The 14560-nt window shown below is 44.2% G+C and overlaps 1 protein-coding gene across 1 annotated transcript in view; it reads right to left on the reverse strand.

Annotated features, from left to right (window-relative positions):
• Positions 1-14560, reverse strand: part of VIPR1 (vasoactive intestinal peptide receptor 1) — a 97295-nt gene that overhangs the window by 43944 nt on the left and 38791 nt on the right. The window contains exon 3 of the mRNA XM_014873698.2: positions 1573-1680. Within this exon, the coding sequence (XP_014729184.2) occupies positions 1573-1680 (108 nt within the window). The remainder of the gene's footprint in view (positions 1-1572; positions 1681-14560) is intronic.

Here is a 14560-nt window from a genome sequence, read left to right on the forward strand (position 1 = left end):
CAGTGCTAGGATCAGGAATTTTAAATTTCCCCTCTGTGCCTGCAAAGAATTTTGGTGTGGCCTTGGGCAAGGGATGTAACCAGCACATGCTGGTTAATGAGTGCAGTGCCCAGGCCTGTTGAACAGGGATGATATTGTTCATTCCTAATGTTCATTCCTACCCCCATTTTTAATCTATCCTGTGTGTTTGCCTACAAGGCTTTAAAAATGGAGCTCAATGCAGGATCTCCAGTGCAAAAGAACTTAATTCTCTGTTAAGGCCTGCAGGGCTTCTATAATAAAAATAGTGAGAAATAACTAAAAACTACCAGGAGATACAATCATCCCTGTTGCTGCATGGCCCCTTGAGACCTGAGTTTTAAACTAAAGCTTCTCAGAACACCCTGAACAGTGAGTTAAGCCACCTCCTCCATTAATCTCCCCTGCCCATTATTTGGCAGGTTAATTCCTTGGCCTGTGGCCATATTTGTCATTCCAGCAGGAAAAAACCCAAAAACTTTATTATGTACAGTTCCAGCTTGTTTATTTTCTGTCAGAGACTTAATTAATGATTGTACTAAACTGCTCATTTTGCACAACAAACACAGCGGTTCCGTGGGTTGATTCAATTTTCACTGCACAACATCCATATTATTGGATTTCACCAGGAGCCATTTTTGCATCCACAGCAGTGGTGCTGCAAGTGCAGGGAGGATGTTTTGATGTTTGGGAATTCATGTATGGCTTGGACACCTCCTTTACCTCAGACTAAGAGCTGGTTTCTCCCTCCTTATTGAGATGTTCCCCCTGTGGATGATGAGAAACCCCACTGGCAGTGAAGCTGTGGAGATAGTTTGGGATTTGCTGTCTTAGGTTGCAATACAGGATGTGACCAAAAGTTTGTATCCTGTCACCATCTGTTGAAATCAGCTGGGGCAGTGATCCTGATCTCTCTGGGAGATATTCTCTGCTAATGGGCCAGCTGTTAAAAACCATGTGGGGCAGTGTTCTTTATCCTTTCCACAGCCCATCCTCCCTCCAGGAGATCTCTCCTGTTCATGGCCATGCAGTCCCAGTGCATGACTGATAAAATTCCATCATCCCACTGGGAGATGCTCCACCCAGGGGGAGGAGTCAAACATTTCCTACCTAGATAAAATCTCAAATTTGGAACATCAGAGCAGCCTTTTCCCACTGGATCCCAGAGGAAAACCAGACCTTTCCACATCATCACTGGAGCTTTGGAGGAAAACTGCACCTTGTGCAGGAGCCCTGCTCCAGCAGAACCACATCTGTCACTGCAGGAGGATGCAGCCACCATGGAATGGGACTGCACCAACCCTGACTGACTGACGGGGGCACCTTGGATTCTCACTCTGACACTGCTTTGCGTTTGTTCTCTGTAATTCTGTATTTCTATTTTAATTTTCCTAGTAAAGAACTGTTATTCCCATTCCCATATCTTTGCCTGAGAGCCCCTTAATTTCCAAATTATAATAATTTGGAGGGAGGGGGTTGACATTCTCCATTTTAAAAAGAATCTCCTGCCTTTCTTGGCAGACACCTGTCTTTCAAACCAAGACATTTGCTTACCCAGGAAGGAGGTCAGGAACCTGAAGTACTTGGGGCATGGCCGTACCACGACTTCTCCCACCTCTGCCTCAGGCCAGCACGTGATGTTGTCCCACTGCCTCCTGCAGCCTGGGGGAGAGAAAAAAGCAGATGGTGGAGCACTCAGGAGTGCTGGATGCAGCAGAGCAGCTCTGCAAAGCCGTGTAGAGCCCCTCAGCCCGGCACAGGCACCTTTTGGAATGAAACCCCATGGAAATATTTCCTTTAAATACACAGATTTTACCTCCCCCAGTCCCTAAAAGTCAGCACTGTAATTTTCCAGAAATCAGTACTGAAAGAACAGCAGATAAGGGCAAAAAAAAGAGACTAATCAGGCTTGATACAAGAATAGTGTCTTCTACTAGATTAAAAAGGCAGAAATTACTAATTAAATCTATCTCTTCCTTGCCTTTGTCATTTCCTGTTGTACTAATACACCTGATCTGAACCTGTGAGACATTCCTCCTCAGTTTCCTCCAAATTCCATCACCTTTTTCTTCCCATTGCAACAATTGTGCAGCTCTCACAGCAGGAAGGGGACGCAGAGGACAAACAAGGGATTAAGGACCAAAATCCCTTCACCAGAAGCAGTTTCCTTCTTAAAAAGGGAAAAGGCACAAAACACTGCTGGAGGCTGAGCAGGGACAGTGCTGGGGCCAGGAGATGATCCCTGGTGGCACATCCTGAGCTATCCAAGCCAGGAATGAAGGAATAACCAACACAGGGAGGAAACACAGAGTTTTGTCAAAGTGAGGCCTTGCTGAAGATTTTTCTGAGTAGAATAAAAGCTTTAGTGGAAAGAAAAAAAATGCCATGTCCTTTCCACAGATGTATAATGTTCTGATTTTGCCCTTTTATTTCTCAAAAGGCATTAATAATACCCCAAGTATGCTGCATTGTTGGATCACGTAACATTAACGCTGAATCCAAGAGGAGTTGGCAGATCTGAATTAAAAATAAAATAAAAACCCAGGAATCAATCACATTTTTACATTGATATGTTTCCATTTCAGAGTTCTTAGCAGAATTTTGACATTTTCCCCCTTGCTTTATATTTCCAACAGCCAGGCACTTCAGTTGCTGCCTGGGTGAGATGGATGGTGTAGTAGTTTAGATTTGCTAATTTTAATATACTTATTTTTTGCTGTAAAATAGGATTAGGAGCAAAAGCAAGGCAGGCTTAAAAATACAAAGGGTGTAAAGAAAAACTTGATTAACAACATCAAGAAATAATAAATTCAAAATAAAACCTTTAGACCTCTCTCCTCCCCTCTCCTACACCTTGTTGTCTTTCTTAACAACATCATACAGAAACACTTCAGTCAGTCACCAACTTAAATAATCTTTTTCAGGTCACTCTATGGAGAGGAGTCTCCCCTTGTCAGGCCATAGGGACTTTTCCACAAGAAGAAAAAACAATTCTCTCGTGGCTTCACTTTCCCATCACAGCCCATGGTTGTCAGCAGAGCTCCCTTTTGCAGCACCTGTGCTCTGAGTTATTTGTCACACCCCATTAGATGGAAACACTCCCCCAAATGTGACTCACACACACTGTTGAGATCAACAGCCCCACAGCAGAGACACTGGGATGTGAAGAACAAAGTGGTGAGAAAATGTTGAGGAAATATTCTCACGTGCCAGCAAAGGCAACTATGAAAACCCCTGTCAGGTAATTACACCCTGCTCTGAAATTCCTCCTTTAAATCATCTTTTACTCCTTGAGCTGAGGAAAGGGCTGCTCTCGTCCCCAGCCTGTGCAGATGTGTCTCAGATCAATAGGGAGCACTCAGAAATGCTTTGAAGCTGAAAAAGAGCCCTTAGCTCGCTTTCAAAGTGATTTTACAGGCTTTTTTTTCTCCTCTCTTCTTTCATGAACAAACTGAACTTTTCAAATCAAGTCCTGAGCTGAGTTTATCTGAGCCTGAAAAATGGAATAACTGATGGAATCTCCTTCACCCAGCTCTCCTGCAGAGTTCATTAAAAGTCAGGTTTCAGGTCCTTGTATCAAGTGCCCAACTCAGCTCTCACAGCCTCACACTTATCTCCCACCAAACAGCCAGCAGCTCTAAAAGTGTCAGGATATTAAAGATTCCAAGGAAAATGATTCCATGATGGAATATTTCACGTTCTACAATCTTTTCCTCCACCAGCTGCAATAAATTAGAGTGCAGCCATTACCTCATGATAGGTTATAATACAAAATAAAAGCTATCTGATAGCATCAGATGGCTTTTTAAATGCCCTGAATTATGCACTCTGAGAGTTTAGGTGATCTGTATCTTTTTCCCCGTTGACATTTTTCAGCACCACCTGTGATGTGTGAAGAAAGCTTTTAGGTGCTCATTTTTGTATCAAAAGCTTTTTTTTTTTTCCTGATTAAAAGAAAGTGAAACTGGCCTTGCAAGGCACATAAAGTGTATTTTTACAAATCATTGCTTCTGTAAACACACCTTGTACCTGCCCATTAGCTCTTACAACACCCATCTTCCTCATTGCTGCCCCAGGCATGCTGAAAATATTTCTGCAATAAATAAAGAAGGCAATGGAAGCCAGAATTCTGGCTGGCAGTGCCTGTCACCACAGGATCAGTGAATCTTGGAATGGTTTGGGTTGGAATGGGCCCTAAGGAACATTTCATTCCAACCCCCTGCCACTGTCCCAGGCTGCTCCAAGCCCCATCCAACCTGGCCTTGGGCACTTCCAGGGATCCAGGGGCAGCCACAGCTTCTAACAGGTCTGTGTCTTTCTTGTACTAATTATCTGCAGTTCAGGAAAATCAGTAATATTTAGTGAGCAGAAAAGAATAACTGAGTTTAAAGAGCTGGAACAATTGGAGATTGATACCTGCAAAATGCTTTGCATGCACAGTCCCATGCTGTAATCACCCCATCACAACTTCAAGTAAAACTTTGTGCCTTTTCACCTGACCCAGCACACAGCCAACCTTTATGAAAGAGCCTTCCAGAAACTGCTTTTCTTCCTCCCAAACTGATAGACTTTATCCTAGAAAACTGCTGGGATTGAGAGGTTGGCAGGCAAAAAAACTGTATGGGGGCAGAAGCAGCTGCACTGTACCTTAAAAGAAAGAAATCCCTCTCTTCCCTCTGGCATCACTTGGTTTAGCAAAGATGACAAGTTTGGCCTGATCATGTCATGTTTGGGGGTTGATAAGTGCTTCCTCATTAATTAATTATAAATGTTGTCTTCTACCTTGCACTCAGCGCCTGCAGGGAGGATGCAAAGGTATTTATCACTCCTCACCCAGTGCAGCAAGTGCCAATGAGTTAAAACACTCCTACTCTCCACTTCCATCAAAAGAATTGCTCTGCTCACGTGCCTGTCCCAAAAATCCACGGGATACACACTGCCAAGGGCAGTGGGAAGGATCCCAGGTGAATCTGGAGGAGCTGTATAAAAATAAGTGTGTGGCTTTTCCAAGCCAGCAGCACTCACCACCTCTCTGGGTGTCTCAGGTGCAGTCTTTAAACTCTTGTCATTATAAAAATAAGCTTTAAAAAACTAAATATATATTTTTTTTAAAAGAAGAGGGTTTTTTGTTTTTTTCCAATTTTAATTATTTTAACTTGTGTGACTTTCACACCCTCAGCTTTGCCCTTCCTTGCCAGCCCATGAAGTGCTCTCTGGAGCTGAATATTTTCTTCTGCAGGGCTGCAGGGAAAAATCCTTCATGCTTCTAAAGTAGCTGGAGCTCAGATCCTTCTATCCAGCAGCTCAGCCTTCCTCTCTGCAAGCCAAATACTCCCCATGCAAGCCAAGGGCTGCACCAGCCTCACTCAGAGCCCTCCTCTGAGAGGTTCTGGCTCAGAAGTAGCTGAGGACCAGTGACACCAGTGAGCTCCTAAATACCTGCTGATGTTTTGGGGTAAATGGAAGCCAACTGCTTCCCACAAAGGAAGGGACCTTAAATTCATCTCAGTCATCATTCCAATCCCCTGCCATGGGCAGGGACATCTTCCACTGTCCCAGGGTGATCCAAGCCCCATCCAACCTGGGCTGGAACACTCCAGGGATCCAGGGGCAGCAGCAGCTTCTCTGGGCACCCTGTGCCAGGGCATCACTGCCTTTATAGGGAACAATTTCTTCCTTATATCTCATCTAAACCCACCCTCCTTCAGTTTGAAGCCATTCCCCCTTGTCCTCTCACTCCAGTTCCAGTACTGTCTCCATGGACAAAACCATCTTCCTATGCCCAAAACTGCAATTTCTGAATCAGTCCAATTCATCAGTAGTGACTGGTGGAAATGCAGATTTATCCCAGCCCAATATTTCAGCATTAGGAGGCCCCAGCACACCTTTCCCACTGTCTCTGCTAAAAGTGGATCAGAGCTCTCATTTCCTCTCCTTTAAAAGGTTAATAAACACAAAGCAGGCCAATTCTCACGAGGCACACTGGTTTGCAGAACTGGCAGGCTGGAGCATAAAAACCCATTTATTGGAGTCATATCTACACTTACAGCAAATCGTGGTCAAAGCTTATCTAGGAAGCAGCAGAGAAGAACTCTCCCTCATGAATAAAGATGAATTCCAGAGCTTTGGCACAGCCCTGAGATAGGACTTGGTTTGGCTGAGGAAGGAAATGAACAGCAGCAGGCTGGTACCAGGCACTCTCTGAAGCCAGGTGAACTCCCAGTTCAGGGAAAAACCCTTCCAGCACATCAGTCTTTCACTGCATCATGGAATCATTAAGGTTGGAAAAGACCTCCAAGGGCAGCAAAACCAACCTTTGACCAAACTCCACCCCCCAAATTCTCACAGCAAATTCTCTCTAATGTAGGGGAGGTCACTCCAGGTCTCTTCTGAAAGACATCTCCACCCCTTTTTCTCCTAGAATCCCTGTTCAGATGCAGAGATGCCCATTTGACAGCTGGGCTATTTCAGGAGTATCCCAGTACCCACAGGGATAACAGCAAGGCAAAGGCACAGCTCAGTTAAGCCAGGCTGAGCTATCCCAGGGCACCATCACAGCCTGGTGTGCTGCAATAAAATCTCATTTTCACTCCAATTTCATACCAGCAGGCAGTTTCCAAGCTCTCAGGACTGTAAACAGCCGTGGGATGACATTTATTGTCCCCCTGACAAGCCCAGCCTTGCTGCTCACCCGTGGCTTGCCTGTTACAAGCATCTCATTACAACCAATTATCACTGCATCAATCTCCCTGTCCCAGATGAGCACTGATTTTTTGCCTGATTGAAGGAAACAGGCTCCAAAAGATGGTGCCTGCAACAATCCCTAGCTCAGCACAGCCCAGGCAGTTTGAATTTAATCCCAGTGGAGGAAAACCCACCATGAACCTTGAGTCACTACTGCCACCACAGACTCCAGACAGCACAGACCTCCCAAATGAGGGATAATTTCCTATTTAAAAGTTGTATGAAATCATAAAAAATATCCTAGATAGATTATTTTTCTTCCATAAATCTTGTAAGTTAAATGCAATTTGAGTTTGATTCTGAATCCAGGATAATTTTTAGAATTCACAACCTCTTGTGCCAAGGCATTGCACGGTTTAAGTGTCCACTGACAGAAAAATTATACCCTTTTCTGAATTCACTTTGAACCTGCTCATTGCTGGTTTCACTAGGAATTGCTCAGTTCTTTTACAAAGACAGAAATATTCACAGCCTAACCACAATATCCCTTTCCCTGGGGAGAAAAGCCATAAAATCCTCTTTAATATCCCTCCTCGGGCATCTCTTTTTCAAGCTGAAGTGTCCCAGCCTATTTAGTAGCTTCCAGCATGGAAACAGCTTGCTATCATTTCTCCCTCGTTTCTTTGGTGGGTTTAATTCTACCCCATCCTGCCCTGGGCTTGCAGAGTAGAGTTTTATTCTATTTTTCTCTGACAGATTGGGTTTGACTGGGGTTAGCTTGGCTTTGGTGTTTCACTAAATGCATCCTCCCTGTCTTCCCTGGAAAAGTCACTGCTGTGCCCTCCTGTCCCCAATCCCACTCACACTCCAGCATCCTTTGTAGCTCCAATTCAGCAGGAAAGGGATTGGGCAAAAAAGGATCCCAAAATTCAGCATAAGTGAAAAGAGTTTGCTTTGGACTTTGCCTCAATATCGGTGTCAAGTCTGTGATCTCATTTTTCCCACAAGCTGGACTTGATAATCATAAAGGTCTTTTCCACCCTTTAACAACTCCATGATTCTGTAATAAGAACACCATTAATTATCTAAAACCTGGTTTACACTTCTGCAAGTAGAAGCTGTCCAAGCACTCAACAGGAATATATTTAAAAAAATAACTTTCTTCCCAAATGTTTGCAGGAATTTGACTCAAAGACATATGAAGGAAACCTCACTGCAAAGCCCCAGACTGAATCATTCTTATCAGCATGAAGGAAATCACCAATGACTGTTGCTGGAGGGTGATTTTGAAGCATTAAAATCCTATGAGATTTTCCATGAACAACATCTATTAGGAAACAATTTTGTTTTAAAAATGTTTGTAATCTTTTAGCCTTTTCTAACCAACAAGCTAAATAAACACTTGGCTTTTTTAATCCCTCCTTTTCATAAATCAAATTTGTGAGCTGAGCCCTTCTGCCTAACTCCACAACATGTAAACTGAAAGAAAAGATCCAAGATTTAAGATGAGGGGTTGCCAGAACATGACTTATCTCCTCAGCAGCCTCTGAACAAGATCTCCAGTGCTCTGACACAGAGCATGCTTCAAGGATTATTCCAGGCTTTCCTCACTCACATCCCTCTGCTCTTCCAGGAGTTGTAGACAACTGGATTTCTAGAGGATCAGACTTTGAATTTAGGTTCCTTCCTAGATGGTTTTTCCCATATTGGCATCTCCAGAAGGAGACGTGGCTCAACCTCTAGAAATGCTTTTTCCAACATCACTTACATTGTGTGCAATATTCTCCAATGTACTTATCCCAGGTAAAAAGGGCAGATCATAAAAGTGCTCTGATCCAGTCAATATTAACAGAAAAACAAAAAGTAAAGATGAGGAAGGAGAGATTTTTTAACAGAAATCTCATGGGATGTGAGAGGGACAAACACAAGCTGCTGTCAGAAACAAAACCTCTGCATACATGGCTTTAACCTGAGCCATTACCCAGAGCTCTGAAAATACTTGGAATTTATTTTCCATTGGTCTCCAGCAATGGCACTTTCTCCTTATTTCTATAACCTTTGCTCAGCTAAGGCTGCGTGCATTTATCTATTAGCTCATCTTTTATTATCCCATCATATTAAAAGAAAAAAAAAAAAAACAAAAAAGCAAAACCTCTGCTGGCATTTAAAAGTGTGACACATTCTCCAAACTATAATGCCTTTTCCAACACAAATTTCTGTCCACTGAGTGCCTGCTAATCCTGACAAACCCTGGGACAGCTGTTCCCAAGTCAAACAAACCCTGCTGCTTGCTAGAGAGCTTCCAGCCAGGAGCCAGCAACAGGGAAATCCAAAGCAAAACCTCCACCCCTGAAGTGTTTTAAGGCAGAAAACAGAGTTGGAATATCTTAATATCTGTGGAAAGGTGAGGTCAAGGCAAAAATCAGCTCTTAGCTCCACAGGGAGGAGTGATGAGGTGCTGTGGGTCCGTGCTGGAATTTCATCCTGGTTTTGGTGGGTGTTTGGCACTTAAGGGGGGTGGGTGGGCTCAGACAAGCAACTGTGGCACCAACTGTTGGAAACATGGAATTGTTGAGGTTGGAAAAACATTTTAAAGCCATTGAGACCAAGAGTTAACCCAGCACCACCGTTTTCACCACTAATTCACATCCCCAAAACTCAACTGGGAATTAGCAGAGCTCACTGGAGAGGTGGGCAGTGGAGCAAGGATGGACAGGAAAAGAACCATTTTTAGGGAAAATTTTGGTGATTGCTGCTTCCTCAGAAACTCCTGATCTGGAAAAACAGCACTGGCTTCAGGCTGGATCACAGCAGCCAATACCAAAGTTTGGTGTTTCAGGTGCCAGCTTCCACAGCAGAGTCTGCAAAGGTTCTCCTCTGAAAAACCCATGGCAGATTTCTTTATTTTGAGTTTCCAGGGAGTGGCTGCACCTCTGTAAGAGCTGCAGCATGAAGGGACTCTTTGGGAAGAGTCCCAGAGAGATGAGGGAATGGTGAAGGAAGAACATTTGGAAGGATGTCCAAATGTGGATTATACACTACTGTGTATCATGACCATTGCCAAAGAACTGGGAGAAAAATCCCTCTTAAATAAAAATGAGCTTGACTTTGGTACTTATCCTACATGAGAGTCTGGGGTTTAAGGTCTTGATGTCCCTTCTACTGTTTTTTACTGTTGTAGGAGAGGCCACCCTGCCAAGGAATGGAGGGCACTGATGTCACATCTGGGAGTTGCCCAGTGCTGCTGGTCAGAGCAAGAATGAATCTCTGAGGCCCTTTGTATCACCTAGGCTGGAGCAATAGGAAAAAAAGTAAATTAAAATTTAATAAAAGAGAACCTGGCAAAAAGTCCAGCAGGTCCTTTTGCCTTTAGAGAGACCATCAAGATCAAACATATTTTAGGCTGTGCTAAACTGGTTTTTTTTGAGTGTATTGATAGAGGTTTGATTAAGGGTTTGGTTTAGCAGACCAACAGCTACCATTTAATGATATTCCTGTTGTCCCAGGATTTTTTAAGAGGCTGATGAATATGGCACAAGACTTATGAGAGCTCTGCACAGCTCTGAAATGACAGAATCACAGAATCTTTGAGGTTGGGAAAGACCCACAAGGTCACTAAAATCAGCCACCAACCCAGCCCCACCACGTTCCCCACTGATTCACGTTCTCAAATGCCACATCCACAGTTTTCCCCACCCTACTTTGGGCACTTTCTGGAGTTCCTGAGCTGGATCAAACACACGGTGCCTGTTCCAGCACCTGGAGAGCTGCTGAGAACAGGATTGTCCCACAAATCCCACTGACACCTCATCTGCCCCAAGAGGGCTTATGTAACTGGGAGGTGAGAATTCACTTGAACTTTTCCAAGCAAGAAACTATTAATTATTTCTTATCTTGCTGCACTATAAACAGATGGTGATGAATAAACAGGATCCTAATTTAAACTTCATCAATGTTTTTTTCCAGCTTGATTTTTAATTTCCATATGTTCACTGCTTCTCCTCCCATCAAATTTGCTTTGACTTCTTCAGGGGGAACTGACAGAGACCCCCCCAGGCTCCAAATTTGTTTTTTTCAAGCCAGCCTCCACAAAACAGCAAAAGCAATAGAGTTTAAACAGCATGGGCCATTTCCCACCTGGATTTTTTTTTCATGTGACAATGGTGATGCTGAGCTTGCAGGACTCATCTCTGTCTCACAAGTGTGAGGCATGTGCAAGTTAAGCAGAAGTGAACAGGCATTGGGAGGGGGAATTGCACTGTTTTTCCCCGTGTTTTCCATTTTTCAGACTTTTTGGGGGGGGTTTATTCTGTTTATTCAAGACAGACAGGGCTGGAGAGCAAACAAAAAAGTGCAGTGTTGAAGGACTAGGGGTATCAGGGCAGGCTGGATGGGGCTTGGGACAGCCTGGGACAGTGAAAGGTGTCCCTGCCCATGGCAGGGGTGGCACTGAATGAGCTTTAAGGTCCCTTTAAGGTCCTTTCCAACCCAAACCACTCCATGATTCTGTGATTCCCTGCACAGCTCTTGGTCTCCAGAGCTGCTCATCCCACCCAGACATGGTTCCTTATTCAGCTGTTATTCCTAAATAACTCTCCTGCTTCTGAAAGAGTGTCTGATTGCAGAGCAAATTAATTAGCAATAATGGGATAAACAGATAATGAGCTGAGCCAGCCGACCTAGACCTGATTGATTTTCCTGCCCTTTTAACAAAGAGAGGGCTACTTTTTTTATTTATTATCATTTCATTTGTGTGCTCCAGTTTAAGCTGAACTGTTTGTAAATTACAACCATGGAGAAGCGAAGCTTTCTCAAAAACAAATAGAAATAATTTCTCAAAAACAAACAGAAATATTGCTCTGTGCTCTGGGACCGTGACATAAAAGAGGCAAGTGAAAGTCAGCAGGAAGCAGAGAAGTGGTGATTCCTGCCTTGCAGCCTTCAGGAGCTCAGCCACACCTCACAGAGAGGGATTTTCCTCTGTCTGTGAGTCTGGGAAGCAAAACCCTTTATCCCAACCCTTCATTCCCAGCTGAGCAGCCACCGTGGTGCACACATATGTCCCAGCTGGAAAAGCATCTGGAGCTAAATCCCAATTTTCACTGAGGCTGGGATTGCATTCCTCCCTTCTGGAATACAGAATCATGGAATAGTTTGGGTTGAAAGGGACCTTTAAAGGTCATCTTGCCCAACCCCTCTGCCATGATTTCACCTCATCTGGCCAAATCCCCTCCAAGCCAGGGAACACCAGCACAGAGATTATCTGTGAAATGTGGGGTTCTTTCCTGCACACCTGAGATGCTCACTAAGATTCTCCTCATTTTAAAGATTTTGACAGCAGTCAAGACAATCTGAACAGGATTCCTCACATCCTGAAAGAGCTGCCTCCACCTGGCCAGGACACACCAGGGATACCCAAAAGCAATGAAAATCCCTTGCCAAAAGTCATTCCCATGCCGTGGCTGCCCAGGTAAATCTGGTCTCTGTCTGCCTACTCCTGATTTTAATGGCAAAGAATCCACCCCTGTGTTTGAATCAGGTGTCATTTGATGTAATTTCAGCACTGAGTTAAAGAACACCAGGACAGAGGAGTGCAAGGCCAGCCCTGTGCTGCACATCCCACACACCCTTCCAGAAACCGGGCAGGCTCTGCCACAAAATCCATAAAGCTCTCCTTCCTGCAGACCTGCAGAGAGGCTGCTCGGTGTCCTCTGAGGGTTAAAAACTTCCTGAAAAGCCCAGACTTTGATCTCTCAGCCGTTTGGTTCTCCTCTGTACACGCTGCCAGCTTCAACCGCTTTTCCCTGGGGGTTTCCCCCTTCACTGCATCCTCTGCAGCCTTTCCTGTGCTGGAAAACAAACGAAACAAACTTCTCCTCCTCAGACTTGGGCAATATTTAGTGAGCCCTGGGGTGTAGAATCACAGAATCATCAGGGTTGGAAGACACCTTTAAAATTATCGAGTCCAATGGTCAAGCCTCCTCAAATATGGGTGAATTCAGATATTGAATCACACTCCCAGCAGGGAATAGAGGGATTCACATGGATCATCTCCTTCCACCCCCCTGCCATGGGCAGGGACACCTTCCACTGTCCCAGGCTGCTTCAAGCCCTGTCCAACCTGGCCTTGGACACTTCCAGGGATGGATTAAGTTTAATCTGTAAAGAAACCTGGATTTCATGCACGTTCAGCCCCTGTGAGGAAGGGGTGGGTGTTTGAAGACAAAAAAAAAAGAGGCTTAAGAAGGATGTTATTGTTTATCAGTGGAAATCTACCTGCTTTACCTGAGCCAGTGATCAACCTCAGCATCACCATCAAGGGCTCTTAACAAGTGACTGATCTGTCTGACACATCAAATTACAGCTGTGATTAAGCCCCTCTGATCAATACAATTGATAATGGCTCCTAAACAAAGCTTTCCTTCCAGAATGTACTGAGGCACTGTGTTTATTTCCACTCATTTGATTAGAAAGGATAACGAATCACTCGTTAACCCTCCAGTGATTCTCCTGTTCCTGAAAAGGCAACACAACCACCTGGCCATAAATCAAAGTTTTACACTGCAGAGCACAGGGAGCCTCCATTGCTTTCCATCCTCCTGTTCTGGGGGATGGAACTGGGTTAAAATCATGTTTTTCCTCAGAGTTTTACTTGGATTTCTCTTTCCAGCAAGACTGAGATGAAGCAGTCATCACCTTCACGTGATCTCATATCATCATCTCCAGGAGATTTCTCTCCAACAAACTTCCCCCTCATCCCCAACCGTCAAAGTTCAAAGTTTGGTTTTACAGCTCAGCCACATTTATTGAGTTATGGATCCCCACTCCAGAAAAACATCTTTGACCTACTTGTGCTCACATGCTGTGAACATTCTGAAGGGGAAACACATCCTGTGTCAGCACTTGGAAACTGTCTGTCCACACAGCACACAACAGAGCTCTCCATACACTCATCCACAGTCACACATCTAAGAGACAACAATTCTGATTTTTCCTGTTGCCTCCAGGGCAGTTGTGAGTGTCTGGATAATAAGGTCAGGTATTGAGCTCCTGAATACCTGCTGATGTTTTGGGGTGAATGGATGCCAACTGCTTCCCACAAAGGAAGGGACCTTAAAATCATCTCAGTCATCATTCCAATCCCCTGCCATGGGCAGGGACACCTTCCACCATCCCAGGGTGATCCAAGCCCTGTCCAACCTGGCCTTGGACACTTCCAGTGATCCAGGGGCAGCAGCAGCTTCTCTGGGCACCCTGTGCCAGGGCCCCACAGGGAAGAATTCCTTCCCAATATCTTATCTAAACCCACCCTCCTTCTGTCTGAAGCCATTCCCCCCTGTCCTCTCACTCCAGTTCCAGTACTGTCTCCATGGACAAAACCATTTTCCTATGCCCAAAACTGCAATTTCTGAATTTGTCCAATTCATCAGTAGTGACTGGTGGAAATGCAGATTTATCCCAGCCCAATGTTTCAGCATTCCATCAGGAAAAAAAGCCTCCAAAGGATTTTCATGTATTTGCTTTGGGCATTAATGACTTGCAGCATGGCTATGTGTCTTAACTTCAGAATTGGGAAAAACTTGCACTGGTTTAGTTCTGTTGTTGAAAAAAAACAACAAAAAAGCTGGTTTGGATTAAATTTTCCAATGAGAAAAATCATTTTGGAAAAGCAGAGAAGTATTATTATCACTTCAACTATTTATTCTTCTCCCTTTAATGTACTGTATTTAATTGAATTCCTTTAAATATCCATGAAAATGAAATGAAGCATTTAGCTGGCTTTCAGATGAAGGTTTTTTTATCCAGCCTGAGTTCTCCCTTTACTGGAATCCAGTTAAAAGGTTCCATTTAACTGTAC

This window comes from Sturnus vulgaris, chromosome 1 (assembly GCF_052056855.1).
Source record: "Sturnus vulgaris isolate bStuVul1 chromosome 1, bStuVul1.hap1, whole genome shotgun sequence".
NCBI classification, from domain to species: domain Eukaryota; kingdom Metazoa; phylum Chordata; class Aves; order Passeriformes; family Sturnidae; genus Sturnus; species Sturnus vulgaris.